The sequence below is a fragment of the Capra hircus genome, chromosome 1 (genome assembly GCF_001704415.2).
Source record: "Capra hircus breed San Clemente chromosome 1, ASM170441v1, whole genome shotgun sequence".
Lineage (NCBI taxonomy): Eukaryota > Metazoa > Chordata > Mammalia > Artiodactyla > Bovidae > Capra > Capra hircus.
The window spans coordinates 135,590,424-135,609,338 of NC_030808.1; the positions used below are offsets into that span (position 1 = coordinate 135,590,424).

The following is an 18,915-nucleotide window of genomic DNA, read 5'->3' on the forward strand; positions in this document are numbered from 1 at the left end:
GAATTCAAGCTGGGGAAACCCAAGCCATAGGGTGAGGGCTAGGCTGCATGACCACTCCCTCCCACCCCACCCCACCCCCGCCCGCTAACCTAGGTGTGTGCAGGTTGCAGAATCCAGGTCCTCTGGATCCCGGGCCAGTGCCCTCTGAGCCCACACTGCCCCTGCTCCAGGGCCTGGGCATGGTTAGGACGCACGACCAGGGTCCTGCCCTGTGGGAAGGGCTGGGGGTCGGAATGGGGAGTTCTGTTCCTCACCTTCTCCTCCTCCCATGTTGTTAGCACTCCCAGCCTGATTATACATCTATCGGGGAGTTCTTGGTGCCTCTCAAACACCAGTTCACTTACACACCAGAAGCCAGCCTGGCTACAGGAAGAGCATGGGCTTAGAGTCCAAAAGACCTGAGTTCAAGTCTGACTCAGCTGTGTATTACACTAGGCGTCACTTCATCATGCTGATCACTACAGACTCGGCAGGGTTGTAAGGATCACGAATGCTAAATGCTGAGAGCACTGCCTGACACACAATAGGTGCTTCACTAATACGAGTTTCCTTCTTGTTCTCACATCATCATCCTTAAAGGGAGACCCTGAAGGAAAAATTGGGCCTCATGACTGTTGCGTGGCTCAAGGCCAAGGGTTAGGTTAGTACTTTCATTATTTTGGGGCCTGAGCTTTCATCTCAGAAAGAAAAGTTCAATCAGATTTATGGAGTCTCTATTTTATTCCCAGGTGCTCTACTGTCTGATTTAACTCACAATATGGCTGCCTGAGGAAGGTGCTGGCACTCTTCCCATTCACAGAAGAGGCAACTGAAGTTGCCTAAACTTCTAAACCACACAACTCTGCACACTCAGGTGTGAGCCGCGCCCTCTCCCATGTCACCGAAAGCTTCAACTGCTCTGTTTCTCCAAAAGGAAACGCTGTCGAGACCCTCGAGGAGGTCAATAGGATCCCTATTTCCTCTAGTTTTGAAACTGAAATGAGAGTGAAGCAAGTTCTCCCAGCTTCTCCAGCACATCAGTAGGGAATCAGCCACAGCTTGTTGGATGTGTGACAGGAAGGAGGAGCGTTGCTGACGTGAAGATGGAGCCTGGGTACTGTGCTGATGTTTCTGGAAGGGGCCTCATTTCAGGGCTGGGACCTGCTATACGATGGGAAATGGACACGAAAGCCTACAGGACCCTGAGGGAGGGTGCTCTCCATGGGCGGCTGGAGGATGTGTGGCAAATCCTGACAATGAGATGAGTATCATCTCCCTCTGACCGTGTCCTCATTGGGCACCTCCCCATGGTAGAGGCCGTGATAGGACTTCAGATGCATCTGCTGTCCCCGACAAGGCTTTGGAGGGGCAGCTGCAGCCCCGCAAGCGCCTGAGCAGCTCTCCTGCTGCGCGGGGCAGCCAAGGGACCGCCCCTGCCTCTGCCCCCTTGACCCACCACCACAGGTATGCTGAGGCCACCCTTCCTAGGCTGCTCCCAGCCATTACTGATGGAGGTTTGTTCCCGTGGGACAGGAAACTCCTCTAATGGTCTGAGGACTCCCCTCACCTCGTGGAAGCTTCCTCAGGTTGGCCATCCCAGCCTTTTCCTTCCCAGCCCTCCACCTCCTTCTTCTTCCTTTGTATCAATAATTCAAAGGTGTTTCCCCAGTAAATCTCTTGCAGGCCTAATTCTGTTTTGGTATCCATCTCCTGAAGGCCTTGAACTAACAGTGGACATTAGTCCTATTTTTGCAGGTGAGAAAACAGTGGTCCAAGGGTTAACCTGTCCAAGTCCCAGGGGCAACTAGTGGGAGAGCTGGGTTTCCATCCAGGTGTGTCTGGTTCCCAAGTCAAGGCTTCCTGTTACAGCAGGGTCCCTCTCAAGCTATTCACACGAGTTTAAAGTTAGGCAAATGAGAGAGGGCAGGGAGCTCTGATGTCTTAGTGTGGCCCCTCATTAGGTAGATTAGAAACCAGAAACCCTGGAGGAAAGGATTACCTGAGTGGTGCCAGCCCATCTTGGACAATCATTTCCTCACTCCGGAGGTTGGGGGAGGTCAAGGGAGGCCTCAGGGTGTGGAAGGAGGCTGGGCTGGACTGGGTGACGGGCCTGGGGAAAGCAGGTTTGGGGGCTCATTGACTTTCTGGCCTGGTGGATGGAGATGTGCCTGAAGAGGTTCCAGAAGGTTCCTGCGGGGGTCGCTGGTTGGGAAGCACAGGGAAGAGCTCTGAGTGTGGCCAGGACACTCTAGTCTAGCCTCGGAACACCCCCGGGTAAGCCTGCCTTGTTCAAAGGCTGCCCCACGTCCTTCAGTTGGTTCATAAACCCCAAGGAGACAAACCTGGTCACACTTACTTCCCATCCTAATCTATTCTTTTAACTGGAAAGAGTACTTCTGACCCAGGTTTCTTTCTTTCTTTTTAAAAATAACTACAAAGTCACTGGGGTTGTGAATAAAGGTACCCAGACACATACGGATTTGAGTAACATTCACAGAACAACTGGTAATATAGCCACGAGCCACCTGGCATAAGGATGCATTCTCTCTGCTGCTCCAGTGGGATTTCTGTATGTCTGGAAGGAGGCCAGCCTGTCCTGGGTAATGTGCATATGAACTCTCACGAGTCCTGGGTCAGGGAGAGGTTGCTCTGCTTTGGATGGCTCAACTTGGATTGATGCTGAAAAATATCTGTAACTGGCCTTGTTTCCTGCTTTTGCCCCATGTAACTCCCATCTCTTCCAGGGAGGCTGGATGAAGACATTCTCAGCAATGAATGTGGTACGTGCAGGCCAGGCCAGAGAGACTGACAGAGCCACACAACCGACCTCCTGATGGAAACCCAGAGCACTGACAGCCAAGAGCAGGGGCCACTTCAGCACCAGACCCAGAGGCTTCCAGCAGGAGGTGGTGGGCTGTGCGTCCTGATGGTGGCAGCAGAGACCATCTCAGGAGCCACCCAGCTCCCAGACCCTGACCAAATGTGGCCTGGATCCAATCAGTTTCAGTTCTCAGCACATCTGAAACTGAGTGTGGCTGTTTCCAGTGTGGCTCAGGAGACAAAGCATTTCTCAGACCTGGCGCAACATACATCCTTCCAGCTGCTAGAAAAGGGCTCATGATCTGAAGAGCAGGTGCGATTGGTGACAGCCCCTCTTGAACAGACCTGAGACTTGCTACAATCACCCTCTGCTTCCACCAGAAACCGGGGACTTGCCGGCCTGCCCAGGCAGCCCCAGAAAAGCTGGACCAGGGCCCGGACTACTCAGAAAAGCCAGATGAGACAATCTATGCATGTACTTTGTTACCAATGCAGATTGCCTGAAATATCTGGCAAACTAGCCAAAGAGGAAACTCTTCTTTGAGGGCTGGAGAGTGTGCTTTAGGATAAATGTAGCTGCTGAGAAGGTCTGACGTTGGGAACCCTAGACCTGGCCAGGCTATGAGCTTTCAAACAGCACAGAATTTTAAAGCTGGACAAGCACCTTCTTTCTCAGTGCCCCTCTCATCAGGACCTTCACAGGGCCAGCGATGGTCCCACAGGACAGGGGCAGCCAGGCTGGAACCCTGCTGAGTGAGGGCTTGGCCTGAGGATGGTGGAAGTGTAAGACAGACACCAAAGGAAGCAGGGGCTGTGGGTCCCAGGGGAAATCTTCCTTTCTGAAGTAATATGCTCTCACCCAGCGGCTGAAGGCTCCTGTCAGTGCCAGAAGCATTCTCGCGGTGCAGTTCCAGGCTTGTCCTCGCTTCTGTCTTGGCTGATGTTATTATACATGGTTTAGGCAGCCCATGGGTTTTCTGCTTTGCAGTAAAATTTGATCTAATTTCAAACCCATATATAGCAGAAGGGCTGGAGACATCTTTTTAGACTTGCAAACCCAGGTGGGTGTGGGCTGTGGGAGTGCAGGTAGGGAAAGGGCTCCGGCAGCTGGGTGGGGGAAGCTGTTTCACACACTCCTGGGTCCCTCGTGCTTGAAACAATGCTTGGCACACTGAGCACTTGGGAGATGCTGTTGAGTCAAATGGATCATGCCACCAGGTCTGGGGTGGCTCAGGTGTGACTGGGACCCTGGGCAAGTCACTTCATTTGGTGACATACTCCTTCTTATCTGTATGGTGTATCTGCTTCGTCTTTTTATTTTATTGCTCTAGCTAGTCTGTTTTAAGGATGAATGATTAAAAATAGTAGGAATTCCCTTTGTAAACTAGAGCCTCTAGACACATGGAAAGAATGGAAAATTAGAAGGCTGTCTCTAATGTGGTTACTTCTAAATATGACCATTATTAATAATTTATTGGCTAACAGTGCTACATTTTCTCATTATCATTCTTCTGTTTTAGAAGTGGGCAATCACAGCTTTAAGAATATCTGTGTGCACCCATAAGTGACAATAAATCTGCTTAAGGAAAGAATGAATATGCAACCTGTAAACATTTTCACTTTTCCCGCACTGGGTCCTTGAGCAGACTGGACTTTCCCCAACATGGAAAGTTTGCTTTGCTTATCAACTAGAAGGAGACAGGGAGCTGGGAGAGGCAGCTCCTGGAAGGAATCCAGACTCCAGATTAAAAAGGATGTTGTCAGAATACAATGCCAAGCAGACATCAGGTTAATGTTAAAGGCACACACCTCCTGTGCTGATGTTTGCTTGACCCATAACATGAAGACAGGCTGGGAGACCTGGCCGCATAGCCTCCTCTGAGAAAGTTTCTGGGGCTTCGTTGCCCTTGAGATCAGGCTGAGCCCATGGTGTGACGTGAGGACCTGATGCCAGAGTAGGTTGCCTGAATGTGACTGAAGTGTCCGAAGAGAGGAACTGCCATGCACGCTCCTCTGCCTCAGCCGGGCACGGGCAGTGCCGTGCTTCTTCTGGGAGCAGGCATGAACTGAGGCCACTGGAGGGGTATACAGGGGCAGGACCAGGGCCAGGTGGCCCCATGAAGAGACTCAAAGCGACAGGGACGACAGCTTGGAAAAGCAAAGCCTGCCCTTGAGAGTGGTTTCATGTATCTCAGGGGTTGGTGGATGGACTTGTTTTGTGTGGTTTCAGAGGGCAGAGGTTAGAACCAAAGAGTGTAACTTACAACAGGGAAATTACAAGGCCCCCAGGAGAGCTGGAAACAGCTAACAGGAGAAAGGGGCTAAGTGGGGAGCACAGGGGTTTCTCACCCCTGAAAGGACTGAGGGGGCACCTGGATGGTGTCTGTGTGTGGGGTGGGGCCGGGGGGAGGGTAGGCACGGTAGGGATTCCTGTGAGGCCATCAGAAGAACTCTTCAGAATTGAGATCAGGTGCAGTGGGGAGACAGGAAGGCAGCTGTGGGTCCCGAGTGACTGCATCAGGTTCTTTGTGGAGACGTCAGGGAGGAACAGGGCTTCCCCAGTGGCTCAGCCAGTAAAGAATCTGCCTGCAGTGCAGGAGACCTGGGTTCAATCCTGGGTTGGGAAGATCCCTGGAGAAAGAAAATGGCTACCCACTCCAGTATTCTTGCCTGGAGAATTCCTTGGACAGAGGAGCCTGGTGAGCTATAGTCCAGGGGGTTGCAAAGAGTCAGACAAGACAGCAACTAACACTTTCACTGCACTGAAAAAGGGAGGAAGAAGCCCCTGCTGCTGCTGCTGCTGTTGCTAAGCTGCTTCAGTCGTGTCCGACTCTGTGTGACCCCACAGACGGCAGCCCACTAGGCTCCTCTGTCCCTGGGATTCTCCAGGCAAGAATACTGGAGTGGGTTGCTATTTCCTTCTCCAATGCATGAAAGTGAAAAGTGAAAGTGAAGTCGCTCAGTCGTGCCAGACTCTTAGCGACCCCATGGACCACAGCCTACCAGGCTCCTCTGTCCATGGGATTTTCCAGGCAAGAGTACTGGAATGGGTTGCCATTGCCTTCTCTGAAAGAAGCCCTGAGTTTTCAATACAGAAGTGATGGCGGCAGCAAGGGGGCGCTGGTGGCCCGCTATTGCTGTGGTCTAGGGGAGCCCTTCCCCATGTACCCAGTGGGAGCAAAGGCAATGACTAGGTCCACAAAGTACCACTTCACACCACTCATGGACAAGCAAAATGGGGAGGAGCCACAAAATAGCTAAATTCACATGTAACTTGTAAGCCTCAATTTAGTTATAAGAACTGTTTTTGTCAAGGCTAATAGAACTTCCTGCAAAATCAAAACTTCATCTTTTCGTCTTTCTTGAGGGAAGACAGGAGGAGAAGAGAACAGCAGTAAGGGTGATGGAAGAGAGGTGGGGAGGAAGGCTCCAAGGGCTCTGCTACTTGGAGGCTGTTGGTTTGGGAGCACCAGCTCTCACCTTGTGGGGTGTTGGTGTTACGTGGTGAGAGATGAGAGCCGGCAGGGTAGTGTCATGATATGAGCTCTGGGCTGGAAGATGGGTGCTCTGAGCTCACATTCTAACCCTGCCTCTCATGAGCTCTGGGGTCCTGGGGAAACCATGTCCCCTCCCCAGCCTGGTGTTTCTTTCTGCAAAATGCAGAGTTGGACTTGACTCCCAGCTCCTAGGAGTTGTGCCTTTATGATCAGTGGGCATCTGAGCCATGGCCTGATGAGCTTGGGACCAGGAGTGGGATAACCTGAGATTCTTGTTCTGCTGCCTTCTCTCCTCAGGTTCTGGGAACTCTGCAGCCCACTTCGTGGGGACTGCCCAAGTGTGGGGCAAAGGAATTGTGGGGATGGGTATGCTGCCGTGGTGGCGGGCCAGGGGAGAAGGGAGCGTGTGAGGCACTTACAGCAGGAGGAGATGGGCACGCTGATGGCGAGGATCACCCAGGCGATGTCCATCTTGCTCAGGCAGATGGTGGCTCTGTGCTGGGGTTTGTCCCCTTCGGCCACATGGGAAATGTTCCCTGCCATTCCAGGCTTCCAGGTCCCAGCGGGGACCAAACGGTTGAGGAAGTTTCCTGTGGCTGTGGACACCACTGTGGAGAGGGGACTGGGCACCCTGCCCATCATGGTGGGTGTGGGGGTAGCCACAGCTTTCTCCTTGGCTTGGGAAACAGTGCTTTCTGAAGCCCCTGTTGGGTGGGCTGGGGCCTGCGGGGCTGAGGATGTTCCCTGAGGAAGCCCCTCGGAAGGGACTGAGACACTGGCATCAAAGGCAGGCTGGATGGGCCCCGTGGTGTCTGTGAAGACCCCAGAGCTGGTAGATGGAGGTCTGCTGGTGCCGGGGGTGACAGTAAGCCAGGAGTCACTGTGGCGGGGGCCGTCCTGCGGGTCACCAAGGGGGCGCTGAGAAGGCACTGGCTGTTGACTGGCAGGGGTGCCTGAGGCTGCTGTGGCGTCTGGCTCCCCTCCTTGGCTGGTGAAGGTGGAACCACCCCCCTGGTCTGCCCTGCTAAGGCTGGGCTTGTCCTCCACAGGCACTAGGGGGGTGGCGGGTGGTACCCATGAGGTCCTGCTGGGCGCCGAGGTTGCAGCCACTGTCTGGGGCTGTGGAGAGGAGGAGAAACCCCAGAGCGGGTTCCTGGGAGTGAAGGTGGAGGGGTCAGGCTCCACAGACCCTGTGAAGTTGCCTTTGTAAATCTGAAAGATTTTCCCCAGGGGCCGCTTCTGCCCCAGGTGTGTGGAGCTCTGGTTTCTTCCCCGCTGGCTTTCCTTCCTGCCGGCATGACCACTGGGTGCAGCGGGGCCAGGGCGTGGTGCACTGCCGGCTCCCTTTCGGGAAGAGCCAGGGGGCCTGGGGGGCCGGCGTGTGGTAGCTCTGGAGGGGGCTGTGGGGGCATGGCTGGTGGCTTCCCCTGGCTTTGTCAGCAGGATGGTGGGTGCAGTCTCACCAGGGGAGCGGCCCTCTGAACGGGAGGATGTGGTTGCCACGGCAGCAGGGAGTGGCCCTGTGGACAGGGGCCCTTCAGAATGGGGGGTGGATGCCGTCGCCATGATGGTGGAGATGGTGTTTGTGGGAGGGTGTCCATCTAGATGGGGGGTTGTCGTTGCCATGGGAGCTGCAGCCTGTGAGGAGGGTCCATCAGGATGAGGGGTCGGGGTCACCACGGAGGCAGGGGTGGCCACCACGGAGGAGTGTCTGGTGGAACCGAGGGAAGCTGTCACCATGGTGCCTGGGATGGTGCCTGAGGGGGAGACTTGAAGAGATTCCCTGGGAGATGGTTCCTGGGCAGCAAATACCAGTGCTTCAGTCAGCGCCAAGGTCAGGAGGAAGCCTTGAGAGGGAGACAGAGAGCAGAGGTGAAATGCCCGGGAGCAGCTCAGCCCTGTGCTTTCCTTGCCCATGAACCTGAAGCACCTGGGAACTCAAGGGAAACGGTGGGAGGATCCCTGAGGCCCCCGCTCATCCCACACAGGACCATGGGGACCAGGGGTATCTATCAGGTTGGTCCCACCCAGCACCCCTCCCAGAGAGAACCCAACCACAGGGGAACCAGAGACAGCTAAACCAGCCAGGCCTGTCCCTTCCCAAGGGCCTCTGAAATGCCTCCGCCCTCCGCCCAAGGGCAGATGCTCAGACGGGCTGGGGGAGGGGCGTGGAGGAAGACTTGTGGCCCCCGAGTGCCTGCTGGCCTTCTGCACCAGCGAGCCGTCCAAAGTGTGACCACAAGGAAGCCAGCAGCTCTGTGTGAGCCGCCCTGAGTCACTGAGCAGGGCTTGGGTGGGCAGAACTGACCAGCACCCACGCTTTTTCAGACTCCTCCATTTATGAACTAGACACAGGTACAAATGACAGACCTCTGCTTGTTCACGCCCACCCACCAAAGAGTTAAGGAGGATCTACCCGCTCCTTGACCCTGGAGACACAAAAATGAACAGGGGCCGGGTGAGGTCATATAAATCCACAAACAATCCTAAAACAAGGCAGAGACATCTCGGTGCCTTTGGTGACCAATAGGCAGAAGCAGACAGGATTCAGAGGGTGACTGGATCTGCTGCCTATAGCAGCAGAGCCTGCAAGAGAAGGTGCGGTGCATAAACACCAGCTGGTTGTTTGGTTGTTATGTTAACTGCTTGTCCTGTGTGCTCAAGAGGCTGAACTCTGGAAGACCACTGGTGGTGCCTGGCCTTCCAGAGTAGGAGGAGCCCTTCTGAGCGTTGACAGAAAGCTATGGACTTTGCATGATGGTGAGTGTGTGTGCTTTTGTTCACTGAGAAAAATGCACAAGGACAAACACCTATACACTTAAAAACTCTTCTGAAGATGTGTGGATTTTATTGATCACAACAGCATGTGCCCATCTTTAAGAATAATACCTCAGATCAATGTGATATGTAGGATCTATTCAGATTATAAACGTGAAGACAGGCCACCCTGTACAATCCACGGGCTAGGAAGAGCTGCTTCCTGCCACCAGGGAGGGCTTGACAGACCTCTACGGTCTGATTCTGACCTGAGACCTCCCCCGTTCACAGGAGCCCCCTGCTCAGTCACTCACATGCCCTTCCTTCAGCGCTGCTAGCCGCCCAGACCAGCCCAGGTAGAGGTGGGCCTCTGACTGGTCACCCTTTCGGGGCCTCCCTCCCCCACAGATTCCAGCAGGATGAATGGTCAAAGCAGGGGCCCTGGTGGTGATTCTGGGGAACCTGGGGTGGTCAGCAAGGCTGGCAGGGGAAGACAGGGGCTCTGGTGAGTTTCTGGAAACAGGGGGAGACCTCTGGACATGGCTTCAAAGCAAGGTTCAGGGTCACTACTGAGGCCTCCTGCAACTTAGGGGAGGGGATGGGGTGGGTCAGTGCTCCCTCACCCTGCACGTCTAGCTTAGTGGGTGGGGGAGGCTGAGGGACGGCAGATGGAGTAGAGGCTATAGCACTCACATCTCCAGGACCAACAATTCTCCTTAAACGACAGAATTTCTCCACACTTTCATTCATAGTTTAGCCCATACACCAACAGTGTTTTCTCCTTATCTGGGTCAATCCTAAAATCTGGCTACTGAGCATCACCCTGGCCCTCTCATGCTTGATTGAACCCTCAACTTAACCACCTGATGGGGCAGGAAGTTGAGGCTGAGGGAGATTAAGTAATGTGTTCAAAGCCCCTCAGGAGAGAAGTATGAGACACCCAGGCATATCCAAAATGCACAGAGTTCCTGGTCACCCAGCACATACGAGGCAGGAGAAGAGGACAGGAAGTTGCAGCTACAGAAAGAACCATGTGCTCAGGGTTACTGCAGCCCCTCTCTGGCAGTTTAGCACCACAGGGACAATCTATTCCTAGAGCTGGTGGTCGTGACTGCTGAGGTTTTAAGGGACATTCTCTAATAAGCCTCTGTTGGCTCACGAGCACCCTGGTTCAATGTGTTGAATGTGTTGAACACATTCCCCTCAAAGCCATATGTGACACCCTAGTGCTAGCATCTCAGGGTGGAACTGTGTGTTAGGGCCTTTGAAGAGCTGATTAAGGCAAAATGAAGCTGATGGGGTAGGTCCTAACCCAATCTGAAGGGTGTTCTTATAAGAAAATGAGCCCAGGACACAGATGCAAAGAATGCCCGCACACGATAGGCAGTGAGAGGCCAGCTGCCTGCAAGCCAAGAAGAAAGGAGTCAGACTACTCCAACCCCGCTGGCACCTAGATCTTGGGGTTCCAGCCTCCAAAACTGTGAGGTGATGACTTCCTGTGGTTTAACCTCCTGGCTGGTGATACCTTGTGTGGCAGACCCAACAGACTGATACCCATGTCTTACCTTAGAGATTCCTAAAAAAGGAGAAGTGGAGACTGGGGCTTGTGTGCAGGGAGTTTATTTTGGGAAGTGGCCCTAGGGGACAGCTGTGGGGGCCTGAGATGAGTGAAACAGGGAAAGTCAATCCTCGGGTAGGCTGTGAACTGATCAGGGTGCAGCTCAAATCTGCTGGGGGTCTCTCAGGAGCTGAGCACCTCTTGCCAGCAGCTCCCCTTCCCACCGCCAGTGCTGCTCACCCACCTCCTCGCTGTTCCACGAGGCCCACCTGAGTGAGTCAGCGAGGCTCTGGGCAGGGCCTGTCTGCTCACACCTGTACCCAGCTGGTGGCTGCCACAACAGCTGGAGTTAAAATTAAGGGCCCAGAGGATTTCTAGGGTGGAGCACAGATGTGCTCCAAACAACCTGAGGCCCCTGACCAAGGACAAGGACACTGTTGCCTTCCAGCAGCAGCATCAAGGGCAGCCCAGAGTTTTTAGAGAGACCCCTAGGGACCCCGGGGACAGGCCAGAGGTAGGAGAGGGGTAGCTCGGCCTCCAGGGGAACTTCTGCAGCCTCTAGAGGCAGAGGGCTTAATGCACCCTGGTCTTCAAAATACTCATGGAAAGAAATCTCTTGACTTTGTCACCATGAACATCCCTGGGGCTAAAATCCTCCCAGGTGGGAAGTATACAGCTGACTAGAGTTCTCCTTCCTGCAAGACTTTCAGGGGAAGTAAACATGTGTGCCCTTGCTGTAGCTCTTTCTAGTTGCCAGCATCCCCTGAAGGTATTTTCACTCTAGGAGGACTGTTAGGGCCCTTTTTTCTTCAGACTTGAAAGCTTTGGTACAATGAATGGATACTGCCATCCTGGGTGCACAGAGTTTTCACCTAGAGGATGACATTTAGCTGCCACAGTGAGAAGGGCACTCGAAACAACTTAGTCCAGTCCCCTCATTTCACAGAAGGGGCAATGGAAGGAGTGAAGTGACTTGTCCAAGAACACAGCTGGTCGGGACACGGCCTGGATTACAGCCATCATTTCAAAGCAAGTTTTCATTTGTATCATAAAACTGCTGCAGCACCACAATGCCCAAATGCCTCCTTCAACCTCCACTGTCATCTTCACTATGGAAATCGCCTCTCCTCTTTGGCACAAAAGGTTAAGCACTGAACGCAAAGGCTTACACTGTCACAATTACTGCTCAAGGCCTTCAACCCAGGGCTCCCCTAACAGATGCAAATTTCCACTCCAGGCCCTTTGTGCTGGCCTGCTCACTCCCCTCCCCACAATCTGGGGCTACTGCCTCTTTGAATATAATTTGCATAGATTTGCATAATAGACTTTGCCGGCTCTAATCCCAAATATGTAGGCAAGACTATAACTAAAATCCTACTTGATGTGTTTTAAATGTAGAACCGATGTTTAAGGGATGCCAGAATAAGAACAAGTGTAGGGGGTGGGAACCAAAGATTGATCGGTGCTCAGATGTGGCAGGAAGGCCTCCTCCTACCTGCAATCCCAGTGCCCAGTGATCCCAGGACCCAAAGGAAGGAAAGGCCTTCCTCCTTCTGTTTATTTGGTTGGCTGCCGACAGCCCATATTGGGCATGATATTTGCATCCGGGAATTGGTGAAGAGAGAAACGACTAATCTGTGCTGAGTGCTTCCTGCATGCCACGTGTCATTTGAAGGGCTGAGCCTGTTCCTGACACATTTAATCTTCGTAACAACCTGATGAGGCAGGTGGTATCATTAGCTCCCCATCGCAGCCGACGAGAAGCAGCACAGAGAAGCACAGGAAGCTGCCTCCTTCCACACAGCCTGGGATAGTGAGCTGTGATTTGAACCTGGCAGCCTGGCCCCGACGTCTGCACGCTCAACCATGTTCACTCACCTTTCCGCTCTGCATATTCAAAAGCAATGGTTCAAAATCTTTTGGGAGTTGATTTTCTATTACTGATTGTTTGACTTTTCTTTCCTCCTATTTGTTTCCTTCTAGCTCCATTTCGGGGCTCTGTATTAACATTTAGGTTCTTAACAAGTGAGTCAGTTGACTTTATTTTGCAATTTAGCTTCTGCATCTGATGTTTCAACAACAAAAAAAGAGAATCCATGCTCACCAAGTTTGACCATCATGAAGTCTGTTTTCTACATGGGCAATAACATACCATCTTGCCAGAAAACAGGCTCTTCTCATTTCAGGACTATTGTCTTTTAATTGGAAGGGGCGCTAGGGCTCCCTGGTATCTAACTCCTTCACTGACAGATGAGAAGGCTGAGGCCCAGTGAAGTGGAATCCTCACTCTGGGCCACGTACTATGACGCACCAGCCCACAGGGCTCTCTTCACATTACTGTGGGTCTGGTATTCTAGTGCTCTATCCTCTGGACTTCTTTTAAAAACAAAATCCTTTTGTTTTAAAGATCAAAAAGCTTGTCATTCCTAAGAGCATGGTTTCTGTCCACGTTCAGAAATAAATGCACATCACTGACTTTAGGATGAGCTGGGTGACTGCTCTGAAGAGGTACTCATGCCTCTGACCTTGGGCTTCTTTATGAAAGGCAGATTTTTTTTTTTTTCATAAAGACAAAAAGGAGTTTGGGAGTGTGTATCTTTGCTGATACTCCCTTCTCAGGCGGACACTTTCCAAATGTTCCCTATCAAGTCTTGCTGGTGACATGCTTCAGGTCACAGAACTTAAAGCACAGAGGGTTTTGCTTAGTTCTGAGAGACACCTGAGGCCATCACCTGGTGGGTTCCAGAAATGTCTGGGGATCACTGATTCAATAGTTGCACTGATCAGATCCATGACTCCACTGAGAATTATTGCTCAGAGTACAATCTCTAGAACACATGTGAGCAAGCAAACCCCATGAGATGGGCCTGGGTGACCCAGACACTCCTATGGCCTCCAGCTAGCATGAATTCACTTCGTCCTGCAACTCTGAAGCTGACAGATCACAGCTTTCTATCAAAAACATGTGTACTCACATGTGAGCACACACACACACACACAAGCTCCTCTCCTGATAGCAGGAAAAAAGGAAGAATGACAAACGTGAGAGCTCCAATCATCTCCATGGTAATAAACAGTTAAGTCATTCATCTGAAGTAAAAATGACCATCGTGTAGCAGTGTCAGGATTTAAACACAGGTTCTCTGATCCTGGCTGCTCGAGACCCTAGGTACTGAGAAAGTTTTGATCCAGGAAAATGTCCTATGCTTTATGAAGACAGGCAATGATATAACAATAGTAGGAGCTATGATGAACACAGCTACAAAACAAAAATTTCCCCCCAAGCAGAAACACTTGGCAACCACACCACCTTTTATCTTCAGCTTTTGCTTCTCTGCCTTAGTCACTCAGTTCATTTGGGGACAAGCATTTTCCAACTAGTACTCCTTCCTCTTGGGTCTTGAAGCCATTGTTAGAAGCCCCTCCTGTGTGCCTGTAACCACCATTCCTATCCTTGATCCAACCCCTATCTCTCTAAATGGAAATGCCCAGTGTCCTGTTTCAAATGCCCACTGTCTGAACTCTAAGCTGCCAGAGTGCAGAGACTGTGTCTGCATCAATGATATTTCCCCATATCTAGCCCAGTACCTTAGCCACAACAAATGTTTGCTGAAGAATAAGAAACTCTCCTAAATATCCAAAATATAAGAACTCATACAGCTCAATTCACAAAAAACTCCAAATAATCCAATTAAAAAAATGCTTGGAGGGTCTGAATAGATATTTTTCCAAAGAAGACATTCAGATGGCCAACAGGTATGTGAAAAGGCACTCAGTATCACTAATCATCAGAGAAACGCAAATCAAAATCACAATAAAAAAACAAATGAAATATCTCTTTACACTCGTTAGAATGACTAGAATCAAAAGGATAAGAGATAACAAGTGTTGTGAGGATGCGGAAAAAAGGGAATCATTGTGGACTGTTGGTGGGAATGGAAACCGGTTAGAGCCAACATGGGAAATAGGATGGAGTTTTCTCAAAATATTAAAATAGAACTAATATATTATCTAGCAATTCCACTTCTGAGTACATGACTGAAGGGAACAAAAATCACTATCTTGAAGAGGTATCTGCACCTCCACGTTCACTGCAGCATTATGTAAATAGCCAAGACATGGAAACAAGCACAGTGTCTACTAATGGATGAATGGATAAAGGAAGTGTGGTATTACACACACACACATGCACACACACACACACAGAAGATTACTCAGCCACAAAAAGAAGTAAATGCTGCTATTTGCAACAACATGGATGGACCTTGAGGGCCTTACGCTAACCGAAATAAGCCAGACAGAGAAAGACCAGTACCATATGATCTCACTTATGTGTGGAATCTAAAATAAAAATCAGGGCTTCCCTGGTGGCTCCGTGGTAAAGAATCTGCCTGCCAAAGCAGGTGACACAGGTTTGGTCCCTGGTCCAGGAAAATCCCATATGCATCTAAGCCTGTGTGCTACAATTGCTGAGCCGATGCTCTAGAGCCTGGGAACCATAATTACTGAGCCCACGCTCCGCAACTACTGAGGCCCACGCATCGCAACTAGAGAGTAGCCCCTGCTCACCACAAACAGGGGAAAAGCCTGTACAGCAATGCAGACCCAGCACAGCCAAAAATAAATAACTAAATAAAATTACAATAAAATAAAAATCAAACTCACAGAAATACAGAGCACATTGGTGGTTACCATACGTGGGGAACAGAGCACAGGGGAAATGGGGGAAGGTAGGCAAAATTCCAGTTATAATAAATAATTTTGGATATAATGTATAGCATATTGTCTATAGTTCATAATCCCTGGAGAGGGAATGGCTACCCACTCCAGTATTCTTTCCTGGAAAATCTCACAGACAGAGGAGGCTGCTGGGCTACAGTACTTATTGTACATTTGCAACTTGTTAAGAGAGTAAATCTTAAATGTTCAGTACAGTTCAGTCACTCAGCCGTGTCCGACTCTTTATGACCCCGTGGACTGCAGCATGCCAGGCTTCCTGTTCATCACCAACTTCTGGAGATTGCTCAAACTCATGTCCACTGCATCAGTGATGCCATTCAACCATCTCATCCTCTGTTGTCCCCTTCTCCTCATGCCTTCAATGTTTCCCAGCATCACGGTCTTTCCCAATGAGTCAGTTCTTTGCATTAGTTGGCCAAAGTATTGGAGTTTCAGCTTCAGCATCAGTCCTTCCAATGAATATTCAGGACTTCCTTCTTTTAGGATTGACTGGTTGGATCTCCATGCAGTCCAAGAGACTCTCATGAGTCTTCTTCAACACCACAGTTCAAAAGCATCAATTCTTCAGCCCTCAGTTTTCTTTATAGTCCAATTCTCACATCCATACATGACTATGGGAAAAACCATAGCTTTGACTAGATGGACCTTTGTTGATAAAGTAATGTCTCTACTTTTTAATATGCTGCCTAGGTTGGATACAGCTTTTCTTCCAAGGAGCAAGTATCTTTTAACTTTATTGCTGCAGGAACCATCAACAGTGATTTTGGAGTCCAAAACAATAAAGTCTTTCACTGTTTCTATTGTTTCACCATCTATTTGCCATGAAGTGATGGAACTGGATGCTATGATCTTAGTTTTCTGAATGCTGAGCTTTAAGCCAGCTTTTTCACTCTTCTTTTTCACTTTTATCAAGAGGCTCCTTAGTTCTTCTTCGCTTTCTGCCATAAGGTTTGTGTCATCTGCATATCTGAGGTTATTGATATTTCTCCTGGCAATCTTGATTCCAGCTTGTGCTTCATCCAACCTGGCATTTCACATGATGTACTCTGCATAGAGGTTAAATAAGCAGGGTGACAATATACAGCCTTAACGTACTCCTTTCCCGATTTGGAACGAGTCTGTTGTTCCATGCCCGGTTCTAACTGCTGCTTCTTGACCTGCCTACAGATTTCTCAGGAGGCAGGTCAGGTGGTCTGGTATTCCCATCTCTTTAAGAATTTTCCAGTTTGTTGTGATACACACAGTCAAAAACTTTGTTGTAGTCAATAAAGCGAAATAAGACTTTTTCTGGAACTTTCTTGCTTTTTCGATGATCCAAGATGTTGGCAATTTGATGTCTGGCACCTCTGCCTTTTCTAAATCCAGCTTTAACATCTGGAATTTCTTGGTTCAGTTGAAGGTACTGTTGAAGCCTGGCTTGGAGAACTTTGAGCATTTTTCTTTGCTAGCGTGTGAGATAAGTGCAATTGTGTGGTAGTTTGAGCATTCTTTGGCATTGCCTTTCTTTGGGATTGGAATGAAAACTAACCTTTTCCAGTCCTGTTGCCACTGCTGAGTTTTCCAAATTTGCTGGCATATTGAGTGCACTTTCAGAGTATCATCTTTTAGGATTTGAAATAACTCAACTGGAATTCTATCACCTCCACTAGCTTTGTTCATAGTGATGTTTCGTAAAGCACACTTGACTTCACATTCCAGGATGTCTGGCTCTAGGTGAGTGATCATACCATCGTGGTTATCTGGGTCATGAAGATCTTTTTTTGTATAGTTCTTCTATATATTCTTGCCACCTCTTCTTAATATCTTCTGCTTCTGTTACCATTTCTGTCCTTTATTGTGCCCATCTTTGCATGAAATGTTCCCTTGGTATCTGTAATTTTCTTGAAGAGATCTCTAGTGTTTCCCATTCTATTGCTTTCCTCTATTTCTTTGCATTGATCACTGAGGAAGGCTTTCTTGTCTCTTTTTGCTATTATTTGGAACTCTGAATTCAAATGGGTATATCTTTCCTTTTCTCCCTTACCTTTAGCTTCTCTTCTTTTCACAGCTATTTGTAAGGCCTCCTCAGACAACTATTTTGCCTTTTTGCATTCTTTTTCTTGAAGATGGTCTTGATCACTGCCTCCTGTACAATGTCACAAACCTCTGTCCTAGTTCTTCAGGCACTCTCTCTATCAGATCTAATCCCTTGAATCTATCTGTCACTTCCACTGTAAAATCATAAGAGATTTGATTTAGGTCATACCTGAATGGTGTAGTGGTTTTCCCTACTTTCTTCAATTTAAGTCTGAATTTTGCAATAAGGAGTTCATGATCTGAGCCACAGTCAGCTTCTGGACTTGTTTTTGCTGTCTGTATAGAGCTTCTCCCCATCTTTGGCTGCCAAGAATATAATCAATCTGATTTCAGTATTTGACCATCTGGTGATGTCCATGTATAGAGTGTTCTCTTGTGTTGTTGGAAGAGGGTGTTTGCTATGACCAGTGCATTCTCTTGGCAAAACTCTGTTCACTTTGACCTGCTTCATTTTGTTCTCCGAGGCCAAATTTGCCTGTTACTCCAGGTAGCTCTTGACTTCCTACTTTTGCATTCCAGTCCCCTATAAGGAAGAGGACATCTTTTTTGGGTGTTAGTTCTAGAAGGTCATGTAGGTCTTCACGAACCATTCAGCTTCAGCCTCCTCAGCATTACTGGTCGGGGCATAGATTTGGATTACTGTGATATTGAATGGTTTGCCTTGGAAATGAACAGAGATCATTCTGTCATTTTTGAGATTTCATCCAAGTACAGCATTTTGGACTCTCTTGTTGACTGTGATGGCTACTCCACTTCTTCTAAGGGATTCTTGCCCAGGTAGTAGATGTAATGGTCATCTGAGTTAAATTTACCTATTCCAGTCCATTCTAGTTCACTGCTTCCTAAAATGTCAATGTTCACTCTTTCTGTCTCCTGTTTGACCACTTCCAATTTGCCTTGATTCACGGAGCTAACATTTCAGGTTCCTATGCAATATTGTTCTTTACAGCTTTGGACTTTACTTACACCACCTGTCACATCCACACTGGGGGTTGTTATTGCTTTGGCTCTGTCTCTCCATTCTTTCTGGAGTTATTTCTCCACTCTTCTCCAGTAGCCTATTGGGCACCTACTGACCTAGAAAGTTCATCTTTCAGTGTCATACCTTTTTGCCTTTTCATACTGTTCATAGGGTTCTCAAGGCAAGAATACTGAGGTGGATTGCCATTCCCTTCTCCAGTGAACCATGTTTTGTCAGAACTCTCTGCCATCACCCGTCCGTCTTGGGTGGCCCTACATGGCATGGCTCATAGTTTCACTGAGTTAGACAAGGCTGTGGTCCATGTGATCAGTTCGGTTAGTTTTCTGTGATTGTAGTTTTCATTCTGTCTGCCCTCTGATGGATAAGGATGAGGCTTATGGAAGCTTCCTGATGGGAGAGTCTGACTGATGGGAAAACTGGTCTTGTTCTGATGGGCGGGGCCATGTTCAGTAAATCTTTAATCCAGTTTTCTGTTGAGGGGGATTATAAGTCACTTTATATGTGTG

General features: G+C 49.5%; 1 protein-coding gene across 2 annotated transcripts in view; it reads right to left on the reverse strand.

The window, feature by feature from the left end:
* The window catches only part of TMEM108 (transmembrane protein 108), a 422,004-nt gene that overhangs the window by 9,192 nt on the left and 393,897 nt on the right, over positions 1-18,915 (reverse strand). For both annotated transcript variants that reach the window (XM_018051242.1, XM_018051251.1), the window contains exon 4: positions 6,716-8,143. In XM_018051242.1, the coding sequence (XP_017906731.1) occupies positions 6,716-8,143 (1,428 nt within the window). The remainder of the gene's footprint in view (positions 1-6,715; positions 8,144-18,915) is intronic.